Source organism: Zonotrichia albicollis, chromosome 24 (genome assembly GCF_047830755.1).
Source record: "Zonotrichia albicollis isolate bZonAlb1 chromosome 24, bZonAlb1.hap1, whole genome shotgun sequence".
NCBI classification, from domain to species: domain Eukaryota; kingdom Metazoa; phylum Chordata; class Aves; order Passeriformes; family Passerellidae; genus Zonotrichia; species Zonotrichia albicollis.
The window spans coordinates 1689127-1712123 of NC_133842.1; the positions used below are offsets into that span (position 1 = coordinate 1689127).

At 46.3% G+C, this 22997-nt stretch overlaps 1 protein-coding gene across 3 annotated transcripts in view; it reads left to right on the forward strand.

The window, feature by feature from the left end:
• The first annotated feature begins 509 nt into the window (after positions 1-509).
• The window catches only part of RNF40 (ring finger protein 40), a 38992-nt gene continuing 16504 nt past the window's right edge, over positions 510-22997 (forward strand). For all 3 annotated transcript variants that reach the window (XM_074558222.1, XM_074558223.1, XM_074558224.1), the window contains exons 1-9: positions 510-664; positions 2508-2627; positions 7500-7679; positions 10644-10779; positions 12323-12444; positions 14906-15396; positions 17319-17436; positions 18883-19032; positions 21708-21920. In XM_074558222.1, coding sequence (XP_074414323.1) covers positions 656-664; positions 2508-2627; positions 7500-7679; positions 10644-10779; positions 12323-12444; positions 14906-15396; positions 17319-17436; positions 18883-19032; positions 21708-21920 — 1539 coding nt within the window. In that variant the 5' untranslated portion in view covers positions 510-655. The remainder of the gene's footprint in view (positions 665-2507; positions 2628-7499; positions 7680-10643; positions 10780-12322; positions 12445-14905; positions 15397-17318; positions 17437-18882; positions 19033-21707; positions 21921-22997) is intronic.

Here is a 22997-nt window from a genome sequence, read left to right on the forward strand (position 1 = left end):
TGGGGTTTTGGTGTCCCTCACTGTGAATAATTCAGTGAATTTTTAAGTGAATTTTTGGGGTGAATTTGATAAATTTTGGGGAAAAATATTTAGAATTTTGGGGATTTTTTTTGGGATTTTTTGGGGGATTTTTTGGGTTTTTGGTGTCTCTCACTGTGAATAATTCAGTGAATTTTTAAATGAATTTTTGGGGTGAATTTAGTGAATTTTGGGGTCAAATATTTGGGATTTTGGGGATTTTTTGGGGAATTTTTTGGGATTTTTTGGGATTTTTCATGTCCCTCACTGTGAATAATTCAGTGAATTTTTAAGTGAATTTTTGGGGTCAATTTGATGAATTTTGAGGATTTTTTAGGTTTTTTTGAGGGATTTTTAAAATATATTTTTAGGAATTTTTTGGGGAATTTTTTTTATATTTTTAGAAATTTTTTAGGGATTTTTTTGGAATTTTTTTTTGATTTTTTGGGATTTTTCATCTCCCTCACTGTGAATAATTCAGTGAATTTTTGAATGAATTTTTGGGGTGAATTTGGTGAATTTTGGGGTGAAATTTAGGGGATTTTGGTGAATTTTTGGTGTTTTTTCTCAGCTGACCTCGGGCTCGTACGGATCCGGGAGTTCCGGAGGATTCCAGGGAGGACAAATCACCCTGAGCATGCAGAAGGTAACGGGAAATCCAGGAAAAATGGGAATTTTGGGAAAAAATTGGGATTTTTTTGGTAAAAAATTGGGGATTTTTTGGGGAAAAATTGGGGATTTTTTGGCAAAAAATTGGGATTTTTTTTGGCGAAAAGTTAGGATTTTTTTGGCAAAAATTAGGGATTTTTTGGCAAAAAATTGGGATTTTTTTGGCAAAAATTGGGGTTTTTTGGGGAAAAAATTGGGGATTTTTTGGGGAAAAAATGGGGGATTTTTTGGGGAAAAATTGGGAATTTTTTGGGGAAAAATTGGAATTTTTTTGGCGAAGAATTGGGGATTTTTTGGCGAAAAATTGGGATTTTTTTGGGAAAAATTGGGGTTTTTTGGGGGGAAAAATTGGGGATTTTTTGGCAAAAATTGGGGTTTTTTGGGGGGAAAAAATGGGGATTTTTTGGCGAAAATTGGGGATTTTTTTGGAGGAAAAATTGGGGATTTTTTGGCGAAAATTGGGGATTTTTTTGGGTAAAAATTGGGAATTTTTGAGGGAGTTTTTAGGAGATTTTTTGTGGAAAATTGATAATTTTGCAAAAGAAAAAGGGCGTATTTTGGGGAAAAAATTGGGCATTTTTTGGGGAAAATTTGGGGTGAATTTGGGAATTTTTGGGAGATTTTTTTGGGGAGAATTTCTGGGGGATTTTGGGAAAAAATTGGGATTTTTTGGCAAAAATCGGGAATTTTGGGGGCAAAAATTTGGGAATTTTTTGGCAGAAATTGAGAATTTTTGAGGGAATTTTTGGGAAATTTTTTTGGGGGAAAATTGAGAATTTTGCAAAAAAAAAGGGGAATTTTGGGGAAAAAATTTGGGATTTTTTGGCAAAAATTGGGGACTTTTGAGGGAATTTTTGGGGGCTTTTGAGGGGAGAATTTTTGGGGTGAATTTGGGAATTTTTGGGAGATTTTTTGGGAAAAAAATTGGGAATTTTTTGGCAAAAATTGGGAATTTTTGAGTGAATTTTTGGGGTGAATTTGGGAATTTTTTTTGGAGAACTTTGGGGGAAAATTTGGGGAAAATTTGGAAATTTTGGGGAATTTTTTGGGGGAGAATTTCGTGCATTTTCTGGGGGATTTTGGGGGAAAAATGGGGGATTTTGAGGGGAGAACTTTTGGGGTGAATGTGGGAATTTTTGGGGAAAAAAATCGGGAATTTTGGGGAAAAAGTTGGGATTTTTTTGGCAAAAATTGGGAATTTTTGGGAAATATTTGGGGCATTTGGAGGGGAGAATTATTGGGGTGAATTTGGGAATTTTTGTGGAAAACTTGGGGTGAATTTGGGATTTTTTGGGAGATTTTTTGGGGGAAAAATTGGGAATTTTTTTGGCAAAAATTGGGAATTTTTTAGGGAATTTTTGGGAGATTTTTTTGGAGAAAATTGAGAATTTTGCAAAAAGGGGAATTTTGGGGAAAAAATTTGGGATTTTTTGGCAAAAATTGGGAATTTTGGGGGAAAATTTGAGCAAAATTTGGACTGAATTTGGGAATTTTTGGGAAATTTTTTGGGGATAATTTCTGGGGGATTTTGGGAAAAAATTGGGATTTTTTGGCGAAAGTTGGGAATTTTTGAAAGAATTTCTGGGAGATTTTTTTGGGAAAAATTGAGAATTTTGCAAAAAAAAAAGGAATTTTGGGGAAAAATTTGGGATTATTTTGGCAAAAATTGGGAATTTTTGAGGGGAGGATTATTGGGGTGAATTTGGGAATTTTTGCGGGAAAATTGGGGAATTTTGGGGAGAATTTTTGGGGAAAATTTCGTGCATTTTCTGGGGGATTTTGGGGAAAAATTCTGGGATTTTTGGGTTTTTTCCCCTCAGTTTGAGATGCTGAACGCGGAGCTGGAGGGGAACCAGGAGTTGGCCAATTCCCGCATGGCCGAGCTGGAGAAGCTGCAGTTGGAGCTGCAGGCGGCCGTCCGGGGACAGGAGAGGCTCAAGGTGACATCTGGGGACATTTGGGGACATCTGGGGACATTGGGAAAAAATGGGGGAAAATGGGAAAAAAAACTGGTGAAAAAACAGGAAAAAACAGGAAAAAAAAGGGGGAAAAAAGGGAGAAAATTTGAAAAAAAACGGTGGAAAATTGGGAAAAAAAATGGTGGAAAACTGGGAAAAATGGGATTGGGGACATTGGGAAAAATGGGAAAAAATTGGGAAAAAAACGGTGGAAATTTTGGAAAAATGTGATTGGGGACATTGAGCAAAAATGGGAAAAAATTCGGAAAAAATGGTGGAAAAATGGAAAAATGGGATTGGGGACATTTGGGGACATCTGGTGACATCTGGGGACATCTGGGGACATTTGGGGACATTGGGAAAAAATGGGGGAAAATGGGAAAAAAAATGGGCGAAAAAACGGGAAAAAAATGGGAAAAAAATGGGAGAAAATTTGAAAAAAAATGGTGGAAAATTGGGAAAAATGGGATTGGGGACATTGGGGACATTTGGGGACATTTGGGGACATCTGGGGACATTTGGGGACAGTGGGAAAAAGTGGGAGAAAATGGGAAAAAAACGGTGAAAAAACGGGAAAAAACGGGAAAAAAAACGGGGAAAAAAAGGGAGAAAATTTGAAAAAAAACGGTGGAAAATTTGGAAAAATGGGATTGGGGACATTGGGAAAAATGGGGAAAAAAAGGGTGGAAAATTGGGAAATATGGGATTGGGGACATTGAGCAAAAATGGGGAAAAATTGGGAAAAAATTTGGGAAAAATTGGATTGGGGGACATTGAGCAAAAATGGGGGAAAATGGGATAAAACGGGTGAAAATTTGAAAAAAAAAAGGTGGAAAATTGGGAAAAATGGGATTGGGGACATTGGGAAAAAATGGGAAAAAATTGGGATAAAAAAGGTAAAAAATTGGGAAAAATGGGATTTGGGGACATTGAGCAAAAATGGGAAAAAATTGGGAAAAAAAAGGTAGAATATTGGGAAAAATGGGATTGGGGACATCTGGGGACATTTGGGGACAGTGGGAAAAAGTGGGAGAAAATGGGAAAAAAAACGGTGAAAAAACGGGAAAAAACGGGAAAAAAACGGGGAAAAAAAGGGAGAAAATTTGAAAAAGAATGGTGGAAAATGGGGAAAAATGGGATTGGGGACATTGGGAAAAAGGGGGAAAAATTGGGAAAAAATGGTGGAAAAATGGGATTGGGGACATTGAGAAAAAATGGGGAAAAATTGGGAAAAAATGGTGGAAAATTGGGAAAAATGGGATTGGAGACATTGAGCAAAAATGGGGGAAAATGGGGAAAAATTGGTGGAAAATTCGGAAAAATGGGATTGGGGACATTTGGGGACATTTGGGACATTGAGCAAAAATGGGGGAAAATGGGAAAAAATGGGGAAAAATGGGGAAAAAAAAGGTGGAAAATTGGGAAAATTGGGATTGGGGACATTTGGGGACATCTGGGGACATTTGGGGACATTTGGGGACGTTTGGGGATGTTTGGGGATATTGGGAAAAAGTGGGAGAAAATGGGAAAAAAAACGGGCGAAAAAACGGGAAAAAACAGGAAAAAAAACGGGAGAAAAAAGGGAGAAAATTTGAAAAAAATGGTGGAAAATTGGGAAAAAATGGTGGAAAATTGGGAAAAATGGGATTGGGGACATTGGGGACATTTGGGGACATCTGGGGACATTTGGGGACGTTGGGGAAAAGTGGGAGAAAATGGGGAAAAAAACGGGCAAAAAAAAGGGGAAAAAAAAGGGGAAAAAAAAGGAGAAAATTTGAAAAAAAAAAGGTGGAAAATTGGGAAAAATGGGATTGGGGACATTGAGCAAAAAGGGGAAAAAATTGGGAAAAAAATGGTGGAAAATTGGGAAAAATGGGATTGGGGACATTTGGGGACATTGAGCAAAAATGGGGAAAAATTGGGAAAAAATTTGGGAAAAATTGGGAAAAATGGGATTGGGGACATTGGGGACATTTGGGGACATCTGGGGACATCTGGGGACATTTGGGGACATTTGGGGATATTTGGGGACAGTGGGAAGAAAAGTGGGAGAAAATGGGAAAAAAACGGGCGAAAAAAACGGGAAAAAAACAGGAAAAAAACGGGAGAAAATTTGAAAAAAAAACGGTGGAAAATTGGGAAAAATGGGGAAAAATTGGGAAAAAAAATGGTGGAAAATTGGGAAAAATGGGATTGGGGACATTGGGGACAGTGGAAAAAATTGGGAGAAAATGGGAAAAAAACCGAGCGAAAAAACGGGAAAAAACGGGCAAAAAACGGGAAAAAAACAGGAGAAAATATGAAAAAAAAACGGTGGAAAATTGGGAAAAATGGGATTTGGGGCATGGGGAAAAATGGGGAAAAAAAAGGTGGAAAATTGGGAAAAATGGAATTGGGGACATGGAGCAAAAAATGGGTAAAAAATTGGGAAAAAAATGGTGGAAAAAATGGGAAAAATGGGATTGGGGACATTGGGGACATTTGGGGACAGTGGGAAAAAGTGGAAGAAAATGGGAAAAAAAAATGGGCGAAAAAACGGGAAAAAAAGGGAAAAAAATGGGAGAAAATTTGAAAAAAAAACGGTGGAAAATTGGGAAAAAAAGGGTGGAAAATTGGGAAAAATGGGATTGGGGACATTTGGGGACATTGGAAAAAAGTGGGAGAAAATGGGAAAAAAAATGGGCGAAAAAACGGGAAAAAAACGGGAAAAAAACGGGGAAAAAAAGGGAGAAAATTTGAAAAAAAAATGGTGGAAAATTGGGAAAAATGGGATTGGGGACATTGGGGACATTGGAAGAAAGTGGGAGAAAATGGGAAAAAAAATGGGCGAAAAAACGGGAAAAAAGGGAGAAAATTTAAAAAAAAATGGTGGGAAATTGGGAAAAATGGGATTGGGGACATTGAGAGAATTGGGAACATTGGAAAAAAAATGGGGGAAAATGGGATTGGGGACATTTGGGGACTCAGGTGTCACTCAGGTGTCCCTCAGGTGTCACTCAGGTGTCACCCAAGTGTCAGTCGGTGTCACTCAGGTGTCACTCAGGTGTGTCAGGTGTCACTCAGGTGTAACACACTCAACCCAGGTGACCCTTAGGTCCCTCAGGTGCCCCCCAGGTGTCACCAGCTGTGTCCCCGCTCAGGTGTCCCTCAGGTGTCCCTCAGGTATCTCTCAGGTATCCCTCAGGTGTCACTCAGGTGTCCCCCAGGTGTCTCCAGCTGTGTCCCTGCGCAGGTGGTGCTCAGGTGTCCCTCAGGTGTCACTCAGGTGTCACTCAGGTTCTCTCCAGGTGTCACCAGCCGTGTCCCCTGTGCAGGTGGCGCTCAGGTGTCACTCAGGTGTGTTGTACCTGCTTAGAGATCACTCAGGTGATTTAGGTGTCACTCAGGTGTCCCTCAGGTGTCACCCAGGTGACATTCAGGTGTGTCAGGTGCCCCCCAGGTGTCACTCAGGTGTCACCAGCTGTGTCCCCGCTCAGGTGTCACTCAGGTATCCCTCAGGTGTCACCCAAGTGTCACTCAGGTGTCACTCAGGTGTGTCAGGTGTCACTCAGGTGTACCACACACAACCCAGGTGACCTTTAGGTGACTCAGGTGACCCCCAGGTGACCCCCAGCTGTCACTCAGGTGTCGCTCAAGTTCCCCCAGGTGTCCCTCAGGTGTCCCCCAGGTTCCCCCAGGTGTCACCAGCCACGTCCCCTGTGCAGGTGTCCCTCAGGTGTCCCTCAGGTGTCATCCAGGTGTCCCTCAGGTGCACCCCAGGTTCCCCCTGGTGCCCTCTAAGTGTCACCAGCTGTGTCTCCACACAGGTGGCACTCAGGTGCCCCCCAGGTGCCCCCAGATGTCCCCCAGGTGTCACCAGCCGTGTCCCCGCGCAGGTGTCACTCAGGTGTCCCTCAGGTGCCCCCCAGGTTCCCCCAGGTGCCCCCAGGTGTCACTCAGGTGTCCCCGCACAGGTGTCCCTCAGGTGCCCCCCAGGTGTCCCCCAGATGTCCCCCAGGTGTCACCCAGCTGTGTTTCCTGCGCAGGTGGCACTCAGGTGTGTCAGGTGTCACCCAGATGTCACTCAGGTGCCCCCAGGTGTCACCCAGCTGTGTCCCCCGCGCAGGTGGCGCTGTGGTGTCACTCAGGTGACCCCCAGGTGTCACTCAGGTGTCATTCAGGTGTGTCAGGTGCCCCCCGGGTGTTCCCCAGGTGACCCCCAGCTGTGTCCCCTGTGCAGGTGTCCCTCAGGTGCCCCCCAGGTTCCCCCAGGCTCCCCCAGGTGTCACCAGCCATGTCCCCACACAGCTGTCCCTCAGGTGCCCCCAGGTGTCATCAGCCGTGTCCCTTGCGCAGGTGTCACTCAGGTGTCACTCAGCTGTCCCCCAGGTTCCCCCAGGTTCCCCCAAGTGCCCCCCAGGTGTCACTCAGGTGCCCCCCAGGTGCCCCCCAGGTTCCCCCAGGTGCCCCCAGGTGTCACTCAGGTGTCACACAGGTGTCCCCCAGGTGTCACTCAGGTGTCCCTTAGGTGTCACTCAGGTGCTCTCCAGGTGTCACCCAGCTGTGTCCCCACACAGGTGGCGCTCAGGTGTCTCTCAGGTGTCACTCAGGTGTCACTCAGGTGTCCCTCAGGTGTCACTCAGGTGTCACTCAGGTGCTCTCCAGGTGTCACCAGCCGTGTCCCCGCACAGGTGGCGCTCAGGTGTCCCTCAGTAGTCACTCAGGTGTCACTCAGGTGTCACTCAGGTGTGTTGTACCTGCTTAGAGGTCATTCAGGTGTCACTCAGGTGACCCCCAGGTTTCACTCAGGTGTGTCAGGTGCCCCCCAGGTTCCCCCAGGTGTCCCCCAGGTGTCACTCAGGTGTCCCCACACAGGTGGCGCTGCGCTCCCTGCCCGAGGAGGCCGTCAAGGAGGCGCTGGAGTACAAGGTGCTGCAGTCCCAGTTCTCGCTGCTCTACCACGAGAGCCTGCAGGTGAAGACGCAGCTGGACGAGGCGCGGGCGCTGCTGCTGGCCACCAAGAACAGCCACCTGCGGCACATCGAGCACATGGAGGTGGGGCCTCACCTGTCCCCAGCGGTCCCCACGTGTCCCCAGGGGTCACCTGAGGGGTCCCGTTGGGTTTTGGGATGGGTTGGGGATGTTTAAATTTCAGTAATTGCAGTCCAAGATGGCCGCCGGCGCCACATGGAGGTGCGGCCTCACCTGCCCAGGTGTCCCCAGGTATCCCCAGTGGGGTCTCGTTGGGTTTTGGGGTGGTTTTGGATCTTTAAATCCCAAGGATTCCAATCCAAGATGGCCGCCAGTGTCATAAATCCCATAATGCTTCATCCAAGATAGTGGTCGGTGCCATAAATCGCATAATGCCCCATCCAAGATGGCTGCCAGTGCCACATGGAGCACATGGAGATGTGGCTTCACCTACCCAGGTGTCCCCAGTGGGGTCCTGTCGAGTTTTGGGGTGTTGAAATTCCAATAATTGCAGTCCAAGATGGCCGCCAGCACCACATGGAGGTGGGAACTCACCTGCCCAGGTGTCCCCAGGTGTCCTGAGTGGGGTCCCATTGGGGTTTAAGGTGGTTTGGGGTGTTGAAATTCCAAAAATTGCAATCCAAGATGGCCGCCAGCACCACATGGAAGTGTGGCCTCACCTGCCCAGGTGTCCCCAGTGAGGTCCCGTTGGGTTTTGATGTGTTTTGAGGATGTTTAAATTCCAATAATTGCAATCCAAGATGGCCACCAGTGCTATAAATCACATAATGGCCCATCCAAGATGGCCGCCGGCGCCACATGGAGCACATGGAGGTGGGGCCTCGCCTACCCAGGTGTCCCCAGGTGTCACCTGAGGGGTCCCCAAGGGGGTCCCGTTGGGGTTTGGGGTGGTTTGAGGTGTTTAAATCCCAAAAATTGCAATCCAAGATGGCCGCCAGCACCACATGGAGGTGCGGCCTCACCTACCCAGGTGTCCCCAGTGAGGTCCCGTTGGGTTTTGGGATGGTTTGGGGTCTTGAAATTCCAGTAATTCCAATCCAAGATGGCCACCAGTGCCATGAATCCCATAATGCCCCATCCAAGATGGCCGCCGGAGCCACAGTGAGCACATAGAGGTGGGAACTCACCTGGCCACGTGTCCCCAGGTGTCCCCAGTGGGGTCCTGTTGGGTTTTGTGGTGGTTTGGGGTGTTAAAATTCCAGTAATTGCAATCCAAGATGGCCGCCGGCGCCACATGGAGGTGCAGCCTCACCTGGCCAGGTGTCCCCAGGGGTTCTCAGGTGTCCCCAGGTGTCCCCAGTGGGGTCCCCTTGGGTTTTGATGTGTTTTGGGGATGTTTAAATTCCAATAATTGCAATCCAAGATGGCCACCGGTGCCACATGGAGCACATGGAGGTGTGGCCTCACGTCCCCAGGTGTCCGCACGTATCACCTGAGGGGTCCCCAGGTGTCCCCAGTGGGGTCCCATTGGGGTTTAAGGTGTTTTGGGGTGTTTAAATTCCAACAATTGCAATCCAAGATGGCCGCCGGCGCCACATGGGGGTGTGGCCTCACCTGCCCAGGTGTCCCCTGAGGGGTCCCGTTGGGTTTTGGGGTGGTTTTGGATCTTTAAATCCCAATAGTTCCAATCCAAGATGGCCGCCAGCGCTATAAATCACATAATGGCCCATCCAAGATGGCGGCCAGGGCCACAAATCCCATAATGCTTAATGCAAAATGGCGGCCAGTGCCATAAATCCCATGATGCTCCATCCAAGATGGCGGCCAGTGCCATAAATCCCATAATGCTCCATCCGAGATGGCTGTTCGGGCCATAAATCCCATAATGCCTCATCCAAAATGGTGTCCAGTGCCATAAATTCCATAATGCCTCATCCAAGATGGCGGCTAGTGCCATAAATCCCATAATGCCTCATTCAAGATGGCAGCCACGGTCATAAATCCCATAATGCCTCATTCAAGATGGCGGCCAGTGCCATAAATCCCATGATGCCTCATCCAAGATGGTGACTGGGGGTATAAATCCCATAATGCCTCATTCAAGATGGCTGCTAGTGCCATAAATCCCATAATGCCTCATTCAAGATGGCGGCCGGTGCCATAAATCCCATAATGCCTCATTCAAGATGGCGGCCAGGGTCATAAATCCCATAATGCTTCATTCAAGATGGCAGCCAGAGTCATAAATCCCATAATGCTTCATTCAAGATGGTGACCGGGGGTATAAATCCCATAATGCCTCATTCAAGATGGCCGCCAGTGCCATAAATCCCATAATGCCTCATTCAAGATGGCCACCAGTGCCATAAATCCCATAATGCCTCATCCAAGATGGCCACCAGTGCCATAAATCCCATAATGCCTCATCCAAGATGGCGGCCAGTGCCATAAATCCCATAATGCCCCATCCAAGATGGCTGTCAGTGGTATCAATCCCATAATGCCTCATCCAAGATGGCGGCCGGTGCCATAAATCCCATAATGCCTTGTTCAAGATGGCTGCCAGTGCCATAAATCCCATAATGCCTCATTCAAGATGGCGGCCGGGGCCATAAATCCCATAATGCCCCATCCAAGATGGCTGCCACTATCAATCCCATAACGCCATAATTTTTTTTTTTTTGATAACTCTTTTTGATAATTGTCTGAATATCTTTTTAATAATTCTCCGAAATTTACAAATTTTCCCAAAAGAACCGAGATCACTTAAAAAAATAATTGACGAAAAATGCCGCAAAAGAGATTTAAAAAAAAATCATTTAAAAAGAAAAGAGGTTTAACAAAAAAAGTAGTTAAAACAAAAGATTTAAAATGAAAAGTCATTTAAAAAACCGAAATAAACGTGAAAAAACAAGGAAAAAATAATTTATAAAAATGAAATAAACAGCAAAAAAAACAAGGAAAAATTCATTAAAAATCACCAAAAAATCGAAAAAATTCCGAAAAAATTTTGAAAAAATTCATAAAAAATTTCTAAAAATTTGTGAATAATTTTATAATTATAAAATTAAATTTGAATTATTTTAGAGCGACGAGCTGGGGGTGCAGAAGCGGCTGCGGACGGAGGTGATCCAGCTGGAGGACACCCTGGCCCAGGTGCGCAAGGAGTACGAGATGCTGCGGATCGAGTTCGAGCAGAACCTGGCGGCCAACGAGCAGGCGGGTGAGGGCACGGCGGGCACGGCTGGCACAGCTGGGCACACCTGGGCACGGCTGGGAGGGGATAGAGGGAAAAAACCCCGTGAAATTTGGGTGGAAAATGGGGATTTTGGGGGTACCTGGGTACGGCTGGCACAGCTGGCACAGCTGGGCACGGCTGGGAGGGGATAAACACAAAAAAACCCCGTGAAATTTGGGTGGAAAATGGGGATTTTGGGGTGAAAAATGGGGATTTGGGGTTACCTGGGCACAACTGGGGGGGGCTTGGAATAGACCTGGGCACAGCTGGGCGTGGATGGGAGGGGATAAATAAAAAAAGTCCTGTGAAATTTGGGTGAAAAATGGGGATTTGGGGGTTAAAAATGGGAAATTTGGGGTTACCTGGGCACAGCTGGGAGGGGATAAACACAAAAAACCCCGTGAAATTTGGGTGAAAAATGGGGATTTTGGGGTGGAAAATGGGGATTTTGGGGTGAAAAATGGGGATTTGGGGTTACCTGGGCACAGCTGGCACAGCTGGCACAGCTGGGGCACACCTGGGCACAGCTGGGAACGGCTGGGAGGGGATAAACGCAAAAAACCCCGGGAAATTTGGGTGGAAAATGGGGATTTTGGGGTGAAAAATGGGGATTTGGGGTTACCTGGGTGGAGGAAATGGGCGAAAATTGAGGAAAATTTGGGGTTACCTGGGCACGGCTGGGAGGGGATAAATAAAAAAAATCCTGTGAAATTTGGGTGAAAAATGGGAATTTTGGGGTGAAAAACGGGGATTTGGGGTTACCTGGGCACAGCTGGGAGAGGATAAATGGCAAAAATTGGGGAAAATTTGGGGGTTTAGGGACACCTGGGCGCAGCTGGGCATAGCTGGGAGGGAATAAAGGAAAAAAACCCTGCGAAATTTGGGTGAAAAATGGGGATTTTGGGGTTACCTGGTGGCACCTGGGACAGGTAAAACACAAAAAATTGGGGTTAAAAGCACCAAAATTTGGATTTTGGGCACTGAAACCACAGCTGGGGTGGAAAAAAGGGCGGAAATTGGGAAAAAGTTGTGAAAATGAGGAGAAAATTTGAAATTTTTTAAATGGATTTAAGTGAATTTTGGGTAGATTCTTTTGAATTATGGGAAATTTTTGGGATTTTTTTTTTGGTGTCCCTCACTGGGATCAATTCAGTGAATTTTTAAGTGAATTTTTTGGGCCAATTCAGTGAATTTTGGGGTAAAATATTTGGGATTTTGGGGATTTTTTTTCATATTTTTAGGAATTTTTTGGGGAATTTTTTAGGTATTTTTGGGGATTTTTTGGGGATTTTTTGTGTCCCTCACTGTGACCAATTCAGTGAATTTTTAAGTGAATTTTTGGGGCAAATTTAATGAATTTTGGGGTAAAACCTTTGAGATTTTTTGCGGTTTTTTCAGCATTTTTTAGGGATTTTTGGTTTCCCTCACTGGGATCAATTCAGTGAATTTTTAATCGAATTTCACAGATTTTTTTTGGCCAATTTCGTGAATTTTGGGGTGAAATCTTGGGGTTTTTTTTTATTTCCAGGCCCCATCAACCGCGAGATGCGGCACCTGATCAGCTCCCTGCAGAACCACAACCACCAGCTCAAGGGCGACGTGCAGCGCTACAAGCGCAAACTGCGCGAGGTGCAGGCCGAGATCAACAAGGTGGGCGGGGCTTAACCCGGGGGCGTGGCCTCAAAACCCCCGGGGGGTGTGGCTTCTAAAGTGGTGTGGTTCCTTTAAAATGGGTGTTGCCTCTTTAAAATTGGTGTGATCCCTTTAAGAGAGGACGTGGCTTGCATAAGGAGCGCGAGGTACAAACTGAGATCAACAAGGTGGGTGGGGCTTAAGAGGGGGCGTGGCTTAAAAAAACAGGAGGGTGTGGCTATTAGAGCTGTGGTCCCTTTAAGAGGGGGCGTGGCTTGTAAAACCAGGAAGAGGTGCAGGCCGAGATCGACAAGGTGGGCGGGGCTTAACCCGGGGGGGCGTGGCCTCAAAAAACCCGGGTGGTGTGGCTTCAAGGGGTGTGGTTCCTTTAAAATGTGTGTGGTCCCTTTAAGAGAGGGCGTGGCTTGCATAAGTAGCACAAGGTGCAAAGTGAGAGTAACAAGGTGGGCGGGGCTTAACCCGGGGGGACGTGGCCGCAGAAACCCAGGGGGTGTGGCTTTTAAAGGTGTGGTACCTTTAAAATGGGTGTGGTCCCTTTAAGAGAGGGTGTGGTTTGCATAAGCAGCGCAAAGTGCTGGCGGACATCAGCAAGGTGGGCGGGGCTTAACCCGGGGGGCGTGGCCACAAAACCCCCGGGGGGTGTGGCTTCAAGGGGTGTGGTTTCTTTAAAATGTGTGTGGTCCCTTTAAGAGAGGGCGTGGCTTGCATAAGCAGAACGAGGTGCAAACTGAAATCAACAAGGTGGGCGGGGCTTAACCTAGGGGGCGTGGCTGCAAAAACTTGGGGGTGTGGCTTTAAAGGCTGTGGTTCCTTTAAAACATGTGTGGTCGCTTTAAGAGGGGGCGTGGTTTGCATAAGCAGTGCAAGGTGCAGGCTGATATCAACAAGGTGGGCGGGGCTTAATCTAGGGGGCGTGGCTTCAGAAACTTGGGGATGTGGCTTTAAAAGGTGTGGTTCCTTTACAATGGGTGTGGTCCCTTTAAGAGAGGGCGTGGCTTGCATAAGCAGCATGAGGTGCAGGCTGATATCAACAAGGTGGGTGGGGCTTAAACCTAGGGGGTGTGGCTTCAAAAACTTGGGGGTGTGGCTTTAAGGGCTGTGGTGCCTTTAAGAGGGGGCGTGGCTTGTATAAGCAGGACGAGGTGCAAACTGAAATCAACAAGGTGGGCGGGGCTTAACCCGGAGGGCGTGGCTTCAAAAACTTGCGGGTGTGGCTTGAAAGGGGTGTGGTTCCTTTAAGAAAGGGCATGGCTTGCATAAGGAGCACGAGGTACAAACTGAGATCAACAAGGTGGGCGGGGCTTAACCCGGGGGGCGTGGCCTCAAAAACCCGGGGGTTTAAAAGGTGTGGTCCCTTTAAGAGCGGGAATGACTTCCGTAAGCAGCGCGAGGTGCAGGCCGAGATCAACAAGGTGGGCGGGGCTTAACCCGGGGGGGCGTGGCCACAGAAACCGGGGGTGTGGCTTTTAAAGGTGTGGTTCCTTTACAATGGGTGTGGTTCCTTTAAGAGGAAGCGTGGCTTGCATAAGCAGCGCAAAGTGCAGGCTGACATCAACAAGGTGGGCGGGGCTTAAACCTAGGGGGTGTGGCTTCAAAAACTTGGGGGTGTGGCTTTAAAGGCTGTGGTTCCTTTAAAATATGTGTGGTCCCTTTAAGAGGGGGCGTGGCTTGCATAAGCAGTGCAAGGTGCAGGGTGATATCAACAAGGTGGGCATGGCTTAACCTAGGGGGCGTGGCTTCAAGAACTTGGGGGTGTGGCTTTAAAGGCTGTGGTTCCTTTAAAACATGTGTGGTCCCTTTAAGAGAGAGTGTGGCTTGCACAAGCAGTGTGAGGTGCAGGTTGATATCAACAAGGTGGGTGGGGCTTAACCTAGGGGGCGTGGCCTCAAACTGCCCGGGGGTGTGGCTTTAAAAGGTGTGGTTCTTTTAAAATGGGTGTGGTCCCTTTAAGAGAGGGCGTGACTTGCAGAACCAGCGCAAGGTGCAGGCTGACATCAAAACGGTGGGCGGGGCTTAACTCGGGGGGTGTGGCCTTAGAAACCTGGGGGATGTAGGCCCTTTAAAAGTGGGCGTGGCCTCTTTCAGAATGGGCTTGGTCCCCTTTATTGAGAGGGTGTTATCCCTTTAAGAGTGGGTGTGGCTTTTTGTAGTGGTTGTGGCTTTTTGAAATAGGGTGTGGTTTCTTTGAGAGTGGGTGTGGTCTCTGTTGGAGTGGGTGTGGCTCTAAGGGAGGCGCGTCCTACTTAAAAATGCGCTGTGGTCCCTTTAAGAGCGTGCAGGCGTGGCCTAAAGGGGTGTGGCCTTTAAAAAATGCACTTGGTCTCTTTAAGAGGGTGAATAAATTCAAATGGGCGTGGTCTCTTTAAGGCAGAGGGCGGGGCTTAAATGATTTTGGCTTAAATGGGTGTGGCGATTTTAAATGGGTGATTTTTCTGACTCCGCCCCTTTTCTCTTGCAGCTCCGCCTCCAAGCCAGCGGCGCCCCTCCCCCACCCACCCCTGCCCCTCCCCCACCCCCTCCCCCCTCCTCCTCCTCCTCAGGCCCCGCCCCCTCCTCAAGCACCGCCCCTCCCACTGAAGAAACCCCGCCCCCTTCCACCGCCCAAGCCCCGCCCCCTCAGGAAGACAAAGAGGGTGTGGCCTCTTCAGGCCCCGCCCCCTCCTCCAGCTCCTCCCAGGACCCGCCCCCTCCCAAATCCGCCCCTCCCCCTCCCAAAGAGGAAGAGGAGGAGCCTCCTGGCCCCGCCCCCACTCCAAGCCCCGCCCCTTCACAGCCTCCTCAAGCCCCGCCCCCTCCGCGCCCATTGGCCCCGCCCCCTCCCAGGCCCCGCCCCGAACGTGGGGTTGGGGGCGGAGCCAGGGGGGAGGGGCGGGACCGGCCCAAGGGGGGCCCCGAGGAGGGGAAGAAAAAAGACTCGGAGGTGCTGAAGCAGCTGAGGGCGGAGCTTAAGTGAGTGAGGGGGCGGGGCTATGCTAATGAGATGCTAATGAAGGGTGCTGGGAGGGTACAGGGGAGAAAAAACCTGCAAAATTTTGGGGCATTTTTGGGCGATTTTGGGGAGTTTTAGGGGGGATTATGGGAGAGGTTCGAAGGTTTTAAGGGTATTAATTTTGTGTTTATGCAAATGAGATGCTAATGAGGGGGGAGGGGGCATTGTGCGGTGGAGCTGAGAGGATTTTGGGAGATTTTAGGAAGATTTTGGTGGATTTTGGGAGTTTTTAGGGGGATTTTGGAGGTGGTTTAAAGGTTTTTGGGGTATTAATTTTGTGATTATGCAAATGAGATGTTAATGAGGGGGGTGGGACTTGTTTGGGGAGTGTTGCTGGGCGGTTTATGGGGAATTTTGGGAAGATTTTTGAGGGTTTTGGAAGTTTTTGGAAGGATTTTTGGGGAGCTTGGAGGAAATTTGGGAGCATTAAGGTGGTGTTTATGCAAATGAGATGTAAATTAGATGCAAATGGTGGCAGAAGGATTTGGGGCAAGCAGGAAATGAAATTAGGAGTCGATTTTTTTGATTTTTCAGAGACAATTTTTGACAAAATTTAAGGGGTATGACCAAACAAAATGGGGCGTGGGTTTTCTGATTATGCTAATGATATGCAAATGAGTATAAAAGGGAAAAGAGAATGCAGGAAATGAAATTTGGGGCTGGTTTTTTGGGATTTTTCAGGATCAATTTTGGGGAGTTTGAGACCAAATTAAAGGTGTAGAACCAAACAAAAGGCGCGTGGCTTTCCCATTATGCAAATGAGATGCAAATGAGCCAAGAAAGGCACAGGAGAACCAGAAGGAAATGAAATTTGGGGTTGATTTTTGGGATTTTTTAGGGCCAATTTTGGCATGTTTAGAAGAGAAATTAAAGGGTGGAGCTAAACAAAGGGGTGTGGCCTTTCTGGTTATGCTAATGAGATGCAAATAAGCACTAAAAGGAGAAAGGGGAAGGCAGGAAATTAAATTTGAGTTCGATTTTTGGGGTTCTTTAGGGACAATTTTGGGATGTTCAGGAGAAAAATTAAAGGGTGGAGACAAATAAAGGGGTGTGGCATTTCTGATTATGTAAATGAGATGCAAATCAGCCAAGAAAGGAACAGGAGAAGCAGAAGGAAATTAAATTTGGGGTTGATTTTTGGGATTTTTTAGGCCAAATTTTGGATGTTTGGAAGAAAAATTAGTGGGTGGAGCCAAATAAAGGGGCATGGCTGTTCCCATTATGCAAATGAGATGCAAATTAATCCAGAAAAACACAATAAAACCCGAAGGAGATGAAATTTGGGGTTGATTTTTTGGGTTTGTTTAGGGCCAATTTTGGGATGTTTGGAAGAAAAATTAAAGGGTGGAGCCCAATAAAGGGGCGTGGCCTTTCCAGTTATGCAAATGAGATGCAAATGAGCGCTAAAAGGAGAAGGGGGAAGGCAAGAAATTAAATTTGAGGTCGATTTTTGGGGTTCTTTAGGGATAATTTTGGGGTGTTTGGAAATTTAAAGGGCGGAGCCAAATGAAAGGGGCGTGGAATTTGCGATTATGCAAATGAGATGCAAATGAGCACTAAAAGGAGAAGGGGGAAGGCAAGAAATTAAATTTGAGGTCGATTTTTGGGGTTCTTTAGGGACAATTTTGGGATGTTCAGAAGAAAAATTAAAGGGTGGAGCCAAATAAAGGGGTGTGGCATTTCCAATTATGTAAATGAGATGCAAATCAGCCCAGAAACGCACAGGAGAAGCAGAGGGAAATTAAATTTAGGGTCGATTTTTGGCATTTTTTTAGGGCCAATTTTGGGATGTTTAGAAGAAAAATTAGCGTGTGGAGCCAAATGAAAGGGGCGTGGCCTTTCTGATGATGCAAATGAGATGCAAATGAGATGCAAATTTCAGGAAGGCGCAGGAGAACCAGAAGGAGATGAAGCTGCTGCTGGACATGTACAAATCCGCCCCCAAGGAGCAGCGGGACAAGGTGACGCTGATGGCGGCCGAGAGGAAGAGCAAGGCCGAGGTAATTAGCGCTAATTAATGCTAATTAACGTTAATTATAGGGTCATTAACACCGCTGGTTGGGTTAGTATAATGACACGTCTTAATTAGCGGTTAATGAGATGTTGTTCGTTAATTGAAGTTGGGTAAGGTGAAAAGAGAAGTGAAATTTCGTTTCTTCTATGCTAATTAATGCTAATTAAGCAAAAAAATGAGCCTAGATGTGTGTAATTAGATGTTAATTGATGCTAATTAGGGAAAAAAAGAATGTAGGAGTTTCTTGATGTTAATTGGGGGTAATTAAGTAAAAAATGGGATTGAATCCAAGAACTCCCATTCATTCCTATGGGCTACTTAATGAAATGATTATTAACTGGTTAATTATTGAATAATTAATGACTAATTAATTATTAATAAATAATGAGCTGGAGGAGCTGCAGTGTCACAGTCCAAGACCTCCCATTCTGGTTTTATGGGTTAATTAACGAAATGCTGACAAAATATTGGTTAATTATTGGTTATTAATACCTATTTAACCATTAATTAATGATTAATTAACAAGCTGGATTAGCGGGAGCTCCGCAAGTCCAAGATGTGCTGTTCATTTCTATTGGTTAATAACTGAACAATGACTAATATATTATTAATGAATTAATTAATAATGGTTAGTAAATTATTAACTAATGATAATTATTAATTAATGATTAATTAATGATTAATTAGTGAGCTGGAGGAGCTGTGGTGCTGCTGGCAGGAACTGGAGGAGTCCAGGATCTCCCATTCATTCCTATGGGTTAATAATTGAACAATGATTAATAAATTAATAATAAATCTTCCATTTATTCCTATGGGCTAGTAACTGAACAATGACTAATAAATAAATAATAAGTTAATAGTTAACGATTAATTAATGAGATGGAATAAATGTGGTTTCGCTGGAGGAGCGCGAGCGCCACGAGTCCAAGATTTTCCATTCATTCCTATGGGCTAATAATTGAACAATGGCTAATAAATAAATAATAAGTTGTAAATTAATGATTAATTAGTGAGCTGGAGGAGCTGCGGTGCCGCTGGCGGGAGCTGGAGGAGTCCAAACTCTCCCATTCATTCCTATGGGTTTATAACTGAACAATGACTAATAAATCATTAATAGTTTATTAATTACCAATTAATTAGCAATAATTAATGAGCTGCAGGAGCGGGAGCGCCGCAAATCCAAGATTATCCATTCTTTCCTATGAGCTAATAACTGAACAATGACTAATAAATTATTAATAAATTATTAATTAACGATTAATTAATGATTAATTAATGAGCTGGAGCAGCTGCGGTGCTGCTGGCGGGAGCTGGAGGAGCGCGAGCGCCGCGAGTCCAAACTCTTCCATTCATTCCTATGGGTCAATAATTGAACAATGACAAATAAATAATAATTTATTAAATACTAATTAATTACCAATTAATTGATTAGCTGGAGGAGCTGCGGTGCCGCTGGCGGGAGCTGGAGGAGCGCGAGCGCCGCGAGTCCAAGAAGTTGGCGGACGAGGAGGCGCTGAGGAGGCTGAGGATGAGCGAGGAGCAGATCGAGCACCTGCAGAGGAGGCTGGCGGCCACCAAGCAGGTGAGGGCACACCTGGGGGCACACCCGGGCACACCTGGGCACACCTGGGCACACCTGGGCATGGATGGGAGGGGATAAATGCAAAAAACCCCGTGAAATTTGGGTGAAAAATGGGGATTTTGGGGTGAAAAATGGGGATTTGGGGTTACCTGGGCACACCTGGGAGGAATAAAATGAGAAAAAAAAATGGGAAAAATTGGGGAAAAATCGGGGAAAATTGGGATTTTATGGCACAGCTGGGCACAGCTGGGCACAGCTGGGAGGGGATGGACAAAAAAAACCCCGTGAAATTTGGGTGAAAAATGAGGATTTTGGGGTGGAAAATAGAGATTTTTGGGGTTAAAAATGGGGATTTTGGGTTATCTGGGCACAGCTGGCACACCTGGGCACGGCTGGGCACGGCTGGGAGGGGATGGACACAAAAAACCCCGTGAAATTTGGGTGAAAAATGGGGATTTTGGGGTGGAAAATGGGGATTTTTTGGGTTACCTGGGCACAGCTGGGAGGGATAAAATGAGAAAAAAAAATGGGAAGAATTGGGGAAAAATCGGTGAAAAATGGGATATTGGGCACAGCTGGGCACACCTGGGCACAGCTGGCACAGCTGGGCACGGCTGGGAGGGGATGGACGCAAAAAACCCCGTGAAATTCGGGTGAAAAATGAGGATTTGGGGTGAAAAATAGGGATTTTGGGGTGAAAAATGGGAATTTTGGAAGTACCTGTGCACAGCTGGCACAGCTGGGCATGGCTGGGAGGGGATGAACCCAAAAAACCCGGTGAAATTTGGGTGAAAAATGCGGATTTTAGGGTGTAAAATGGGGATTTGGGGTTACTTGGGAACACCTGGGATACAATAACTGACAGAGACAAGATGGCCGCCATGAGGTGATGTAATAACCCACGGCTAGTGATGGCGGCCATCTTGTCCCATTCGCTGTTGGTGGCCATCTTGTCTCTATGGGTTATTGCATCACCTCACGGGGGCCATCTTGTGTTTCTGAGTTATTGCATCATCTCATGGCGGCCATCTTGTCTCTCTGGTTCACTCCATCTGCTTACGGCGGCCATCTTGTCTCTCTGCGTTATTGCATCACTTCATGGCAGCCATCTTGTTTTTCTGGGTTATTCCATCTGCTGACGGCGGCCATCTTGTCTCTATGGGTTATATTATCATCTCGTGGTGGCCATCTTGTCTTTATGGGTTATATCATCATCTCGTGGCAGCCATCTTGTCTCTATGGGTTACTGCATTACCTCATGGCAGCCGTCTTATCTCTCTGGGTTATTGTATCACCTCATGTCGGCCATCTTGTGTCTCTGGGTCATTCTATCTACTGATGGAGGCCATCTTGTCTCTCTGGGTCACTCCATCCGCCGACGGCAGCCATCTTGTCTCTATGGGTGATTGCATCACCTCATGGTGGCCATTTTGTCACTCTGGGTTATTGCATCACATCATGGCAGCCATCTTGTCTCTTTAGGTCATTCCATCTGCTTACGGCGGCCATCTTGTCTCTCTGGGTTATTGCATCACCTCATGGCGGCCATCTTGTGTTTCTGAGTTATTGCATCATCTCGTGGCGGCCATCTTGTCTCTCTGGGTCACTTCATCTGCTTACGGCGGCCATCTTGTCTCTCTAGGTTATTGCATCACCTCATGGCAGCCATCTTGTCTCTTTGCGGTATTATATGATCTCATGGCACCATCTTGTTTTTCTGGGTTATTGCATCACCTCGTGGCAGCCATCTTTTTTCTGGGGGTTACTATATGAACTCATGGCGGCCATCTTGTCTCTCTGGGTTATTGCATCACCTCATGGTGGCCATCTTGTCTCTCTGGGCCACTCTATCCGCTGACGGCGGCCATCTTGTCTTTCTGAGTCATTCTGTGTGCTGACGGCAGCCATCTTGTCTTTCTGGGTCATTCTGTCTGCTTACGGCGGCCATCTTGTCTCTATGGGTTGTTGTATCCTCTCACGGTGGCCATCTTGTCTCTCTGCTTTATTCCATCTGCTGATGGCGGCCATCTTGTCTTTTTGGGTTATGTGTTGTCATATCGGCCATCTTGTCTATCTGGGTGACTCCATCCACCGATGGCGGCCATCTTGTCTCTCTGGGTTATTCCATTCGTTGATGGCGGCCATATTGTCTCTCTGAGTCACTCCATCTGCCGACGGCAGCCATCTTGTGTCTCTGGGTTATTGCATCACCTCGTGGCAGCCATCTTGTTTCTTTGGGTTATTATATGATTTCATGGCGGCCATCTTGTCTCTCCGGTTGATTGTATCACGTCATGGCGGCCATCTTGTCTCTCTGGGTTATCCCTTCTGCTGATGGCGGCCATCTTGTCTCTTTGGGTTATATGTCCTCGTGTCGGCCATCTTGTCTCTCTGGGTTATTCTATCTACTGATGGCAGCCATCTTGTCTCTCTGGGTTATTTTGTCTACTGATGGCAGCCATCTTGTCTCTCTGGGTTATCCCTTCCGCTGACGGCGGTCATCTTGTCTCTCTGGGTTATCCCTTCTGCTGACGGTGGCCATCTTGTCTCTTTGGGTTATTATATGATTTCATGACGGCCATCTTGTCTCTTTGGGTTATATGTCCTCGCATCGGCCATCTTGTTTCTCTGGGTTATCCCATCCGCTGACGGCGGCCATCTTGCCGTTACCGCAGGAGGAGGAGGCGCTGCTGTCGGAGATGGACGTGACGGGCCAGGCCTTCGAGGACATGCAGGAGCAGAACCTGCGGCTGCTGCAGCAGCTGCGCGAGAAGGACGACGCCAACTTCAAGCTGATGTCGGAGCGCATCAAGGCCAACCAGATCCACAAACTGCTGCGCGAGGAGAAGGACGAGCTGGCCGAGCAGGTGCTGGCCCTCAAGGCACAGGTGAGGCCCCAAAAAGGTCATTAATTATTAATTAATTAATATTAACTAGATTCTGTTAGCTATTAATAGCTATTTATTAGTTATTAATAGAGTTTATTAGTGATTTAATACCGATTTATCAGCTGGCCGAGCAGGTGCTGGCCCTCAAGGCACAGGTGAGGCCCCAAAAAGGTCATTAATTATTAATTAATTAATATTAATTATATTATGTCTCCATTAATAGCTACATATTAGTTATTAATAGGATTTATTGGTGATTTAATGACCTGGCCGAGCAGGTGCTGGCCCTCAAGGCACAGGTGAGGCCCCGAAAAGCTCATTAATTATTAATTAATCACTATTAATTAGGTTCTGTTGGCCGTTAATAGCTATTTATTAGTTATTAATAGAGTTTATTGGTGATTTAATACCCATTTATCAGCTGGCCGAGCAGGTGCTGACCCTCAAGGCACAGGTGAGGCCCCAAGAAGGTCATTAATTAATAATTAATTAATATTAATTAGGTTCTGTTAGCTATTAATAGCTGCTTATTAGTTTTTAATAGCGTTTATTAGTGATTTAATATCCACTCATCAGCTGGCTGAGCAGGTGCTGGCCCTCAAGGCACAGGTGAGGCCCCGTAAAGGTCATTAATTATTAATTAATTAATATTAATTAGATTCTGTTAGCCGTTAATAGCTACCTATTAGTTATTAATAGAGTTTATTAGTGATTTAATACCCATTTATCAGCTGGCCGAGCAGGTGCTGGCCCTCAAGGCACAGGTGAGGCCCCGAAAAGGTCATTAGTTATTAGTTAATGAATATTAATTAGATTCTGTTAGCCGTTAATAGCTACTTATTAGTTATTAATAGAGTTTTTTGGTGATTTAATACCCATTAATGAGCTGGCCGAGCAGGTGGTGGCCCTCAAGGTGCAGGTGAGGCCCTGAAAGAGTCATTAGTTATTAATTAATTAATATGAATTAGATTCTGTTAGCTATTAATAGCTACTTGTATTAATAGAGTTTATTGGTGATTTAATACTCATTAATGAGCTGGCTGAGGAGGTGCTGGCCCTCAAGGCACAGGTGAGGCC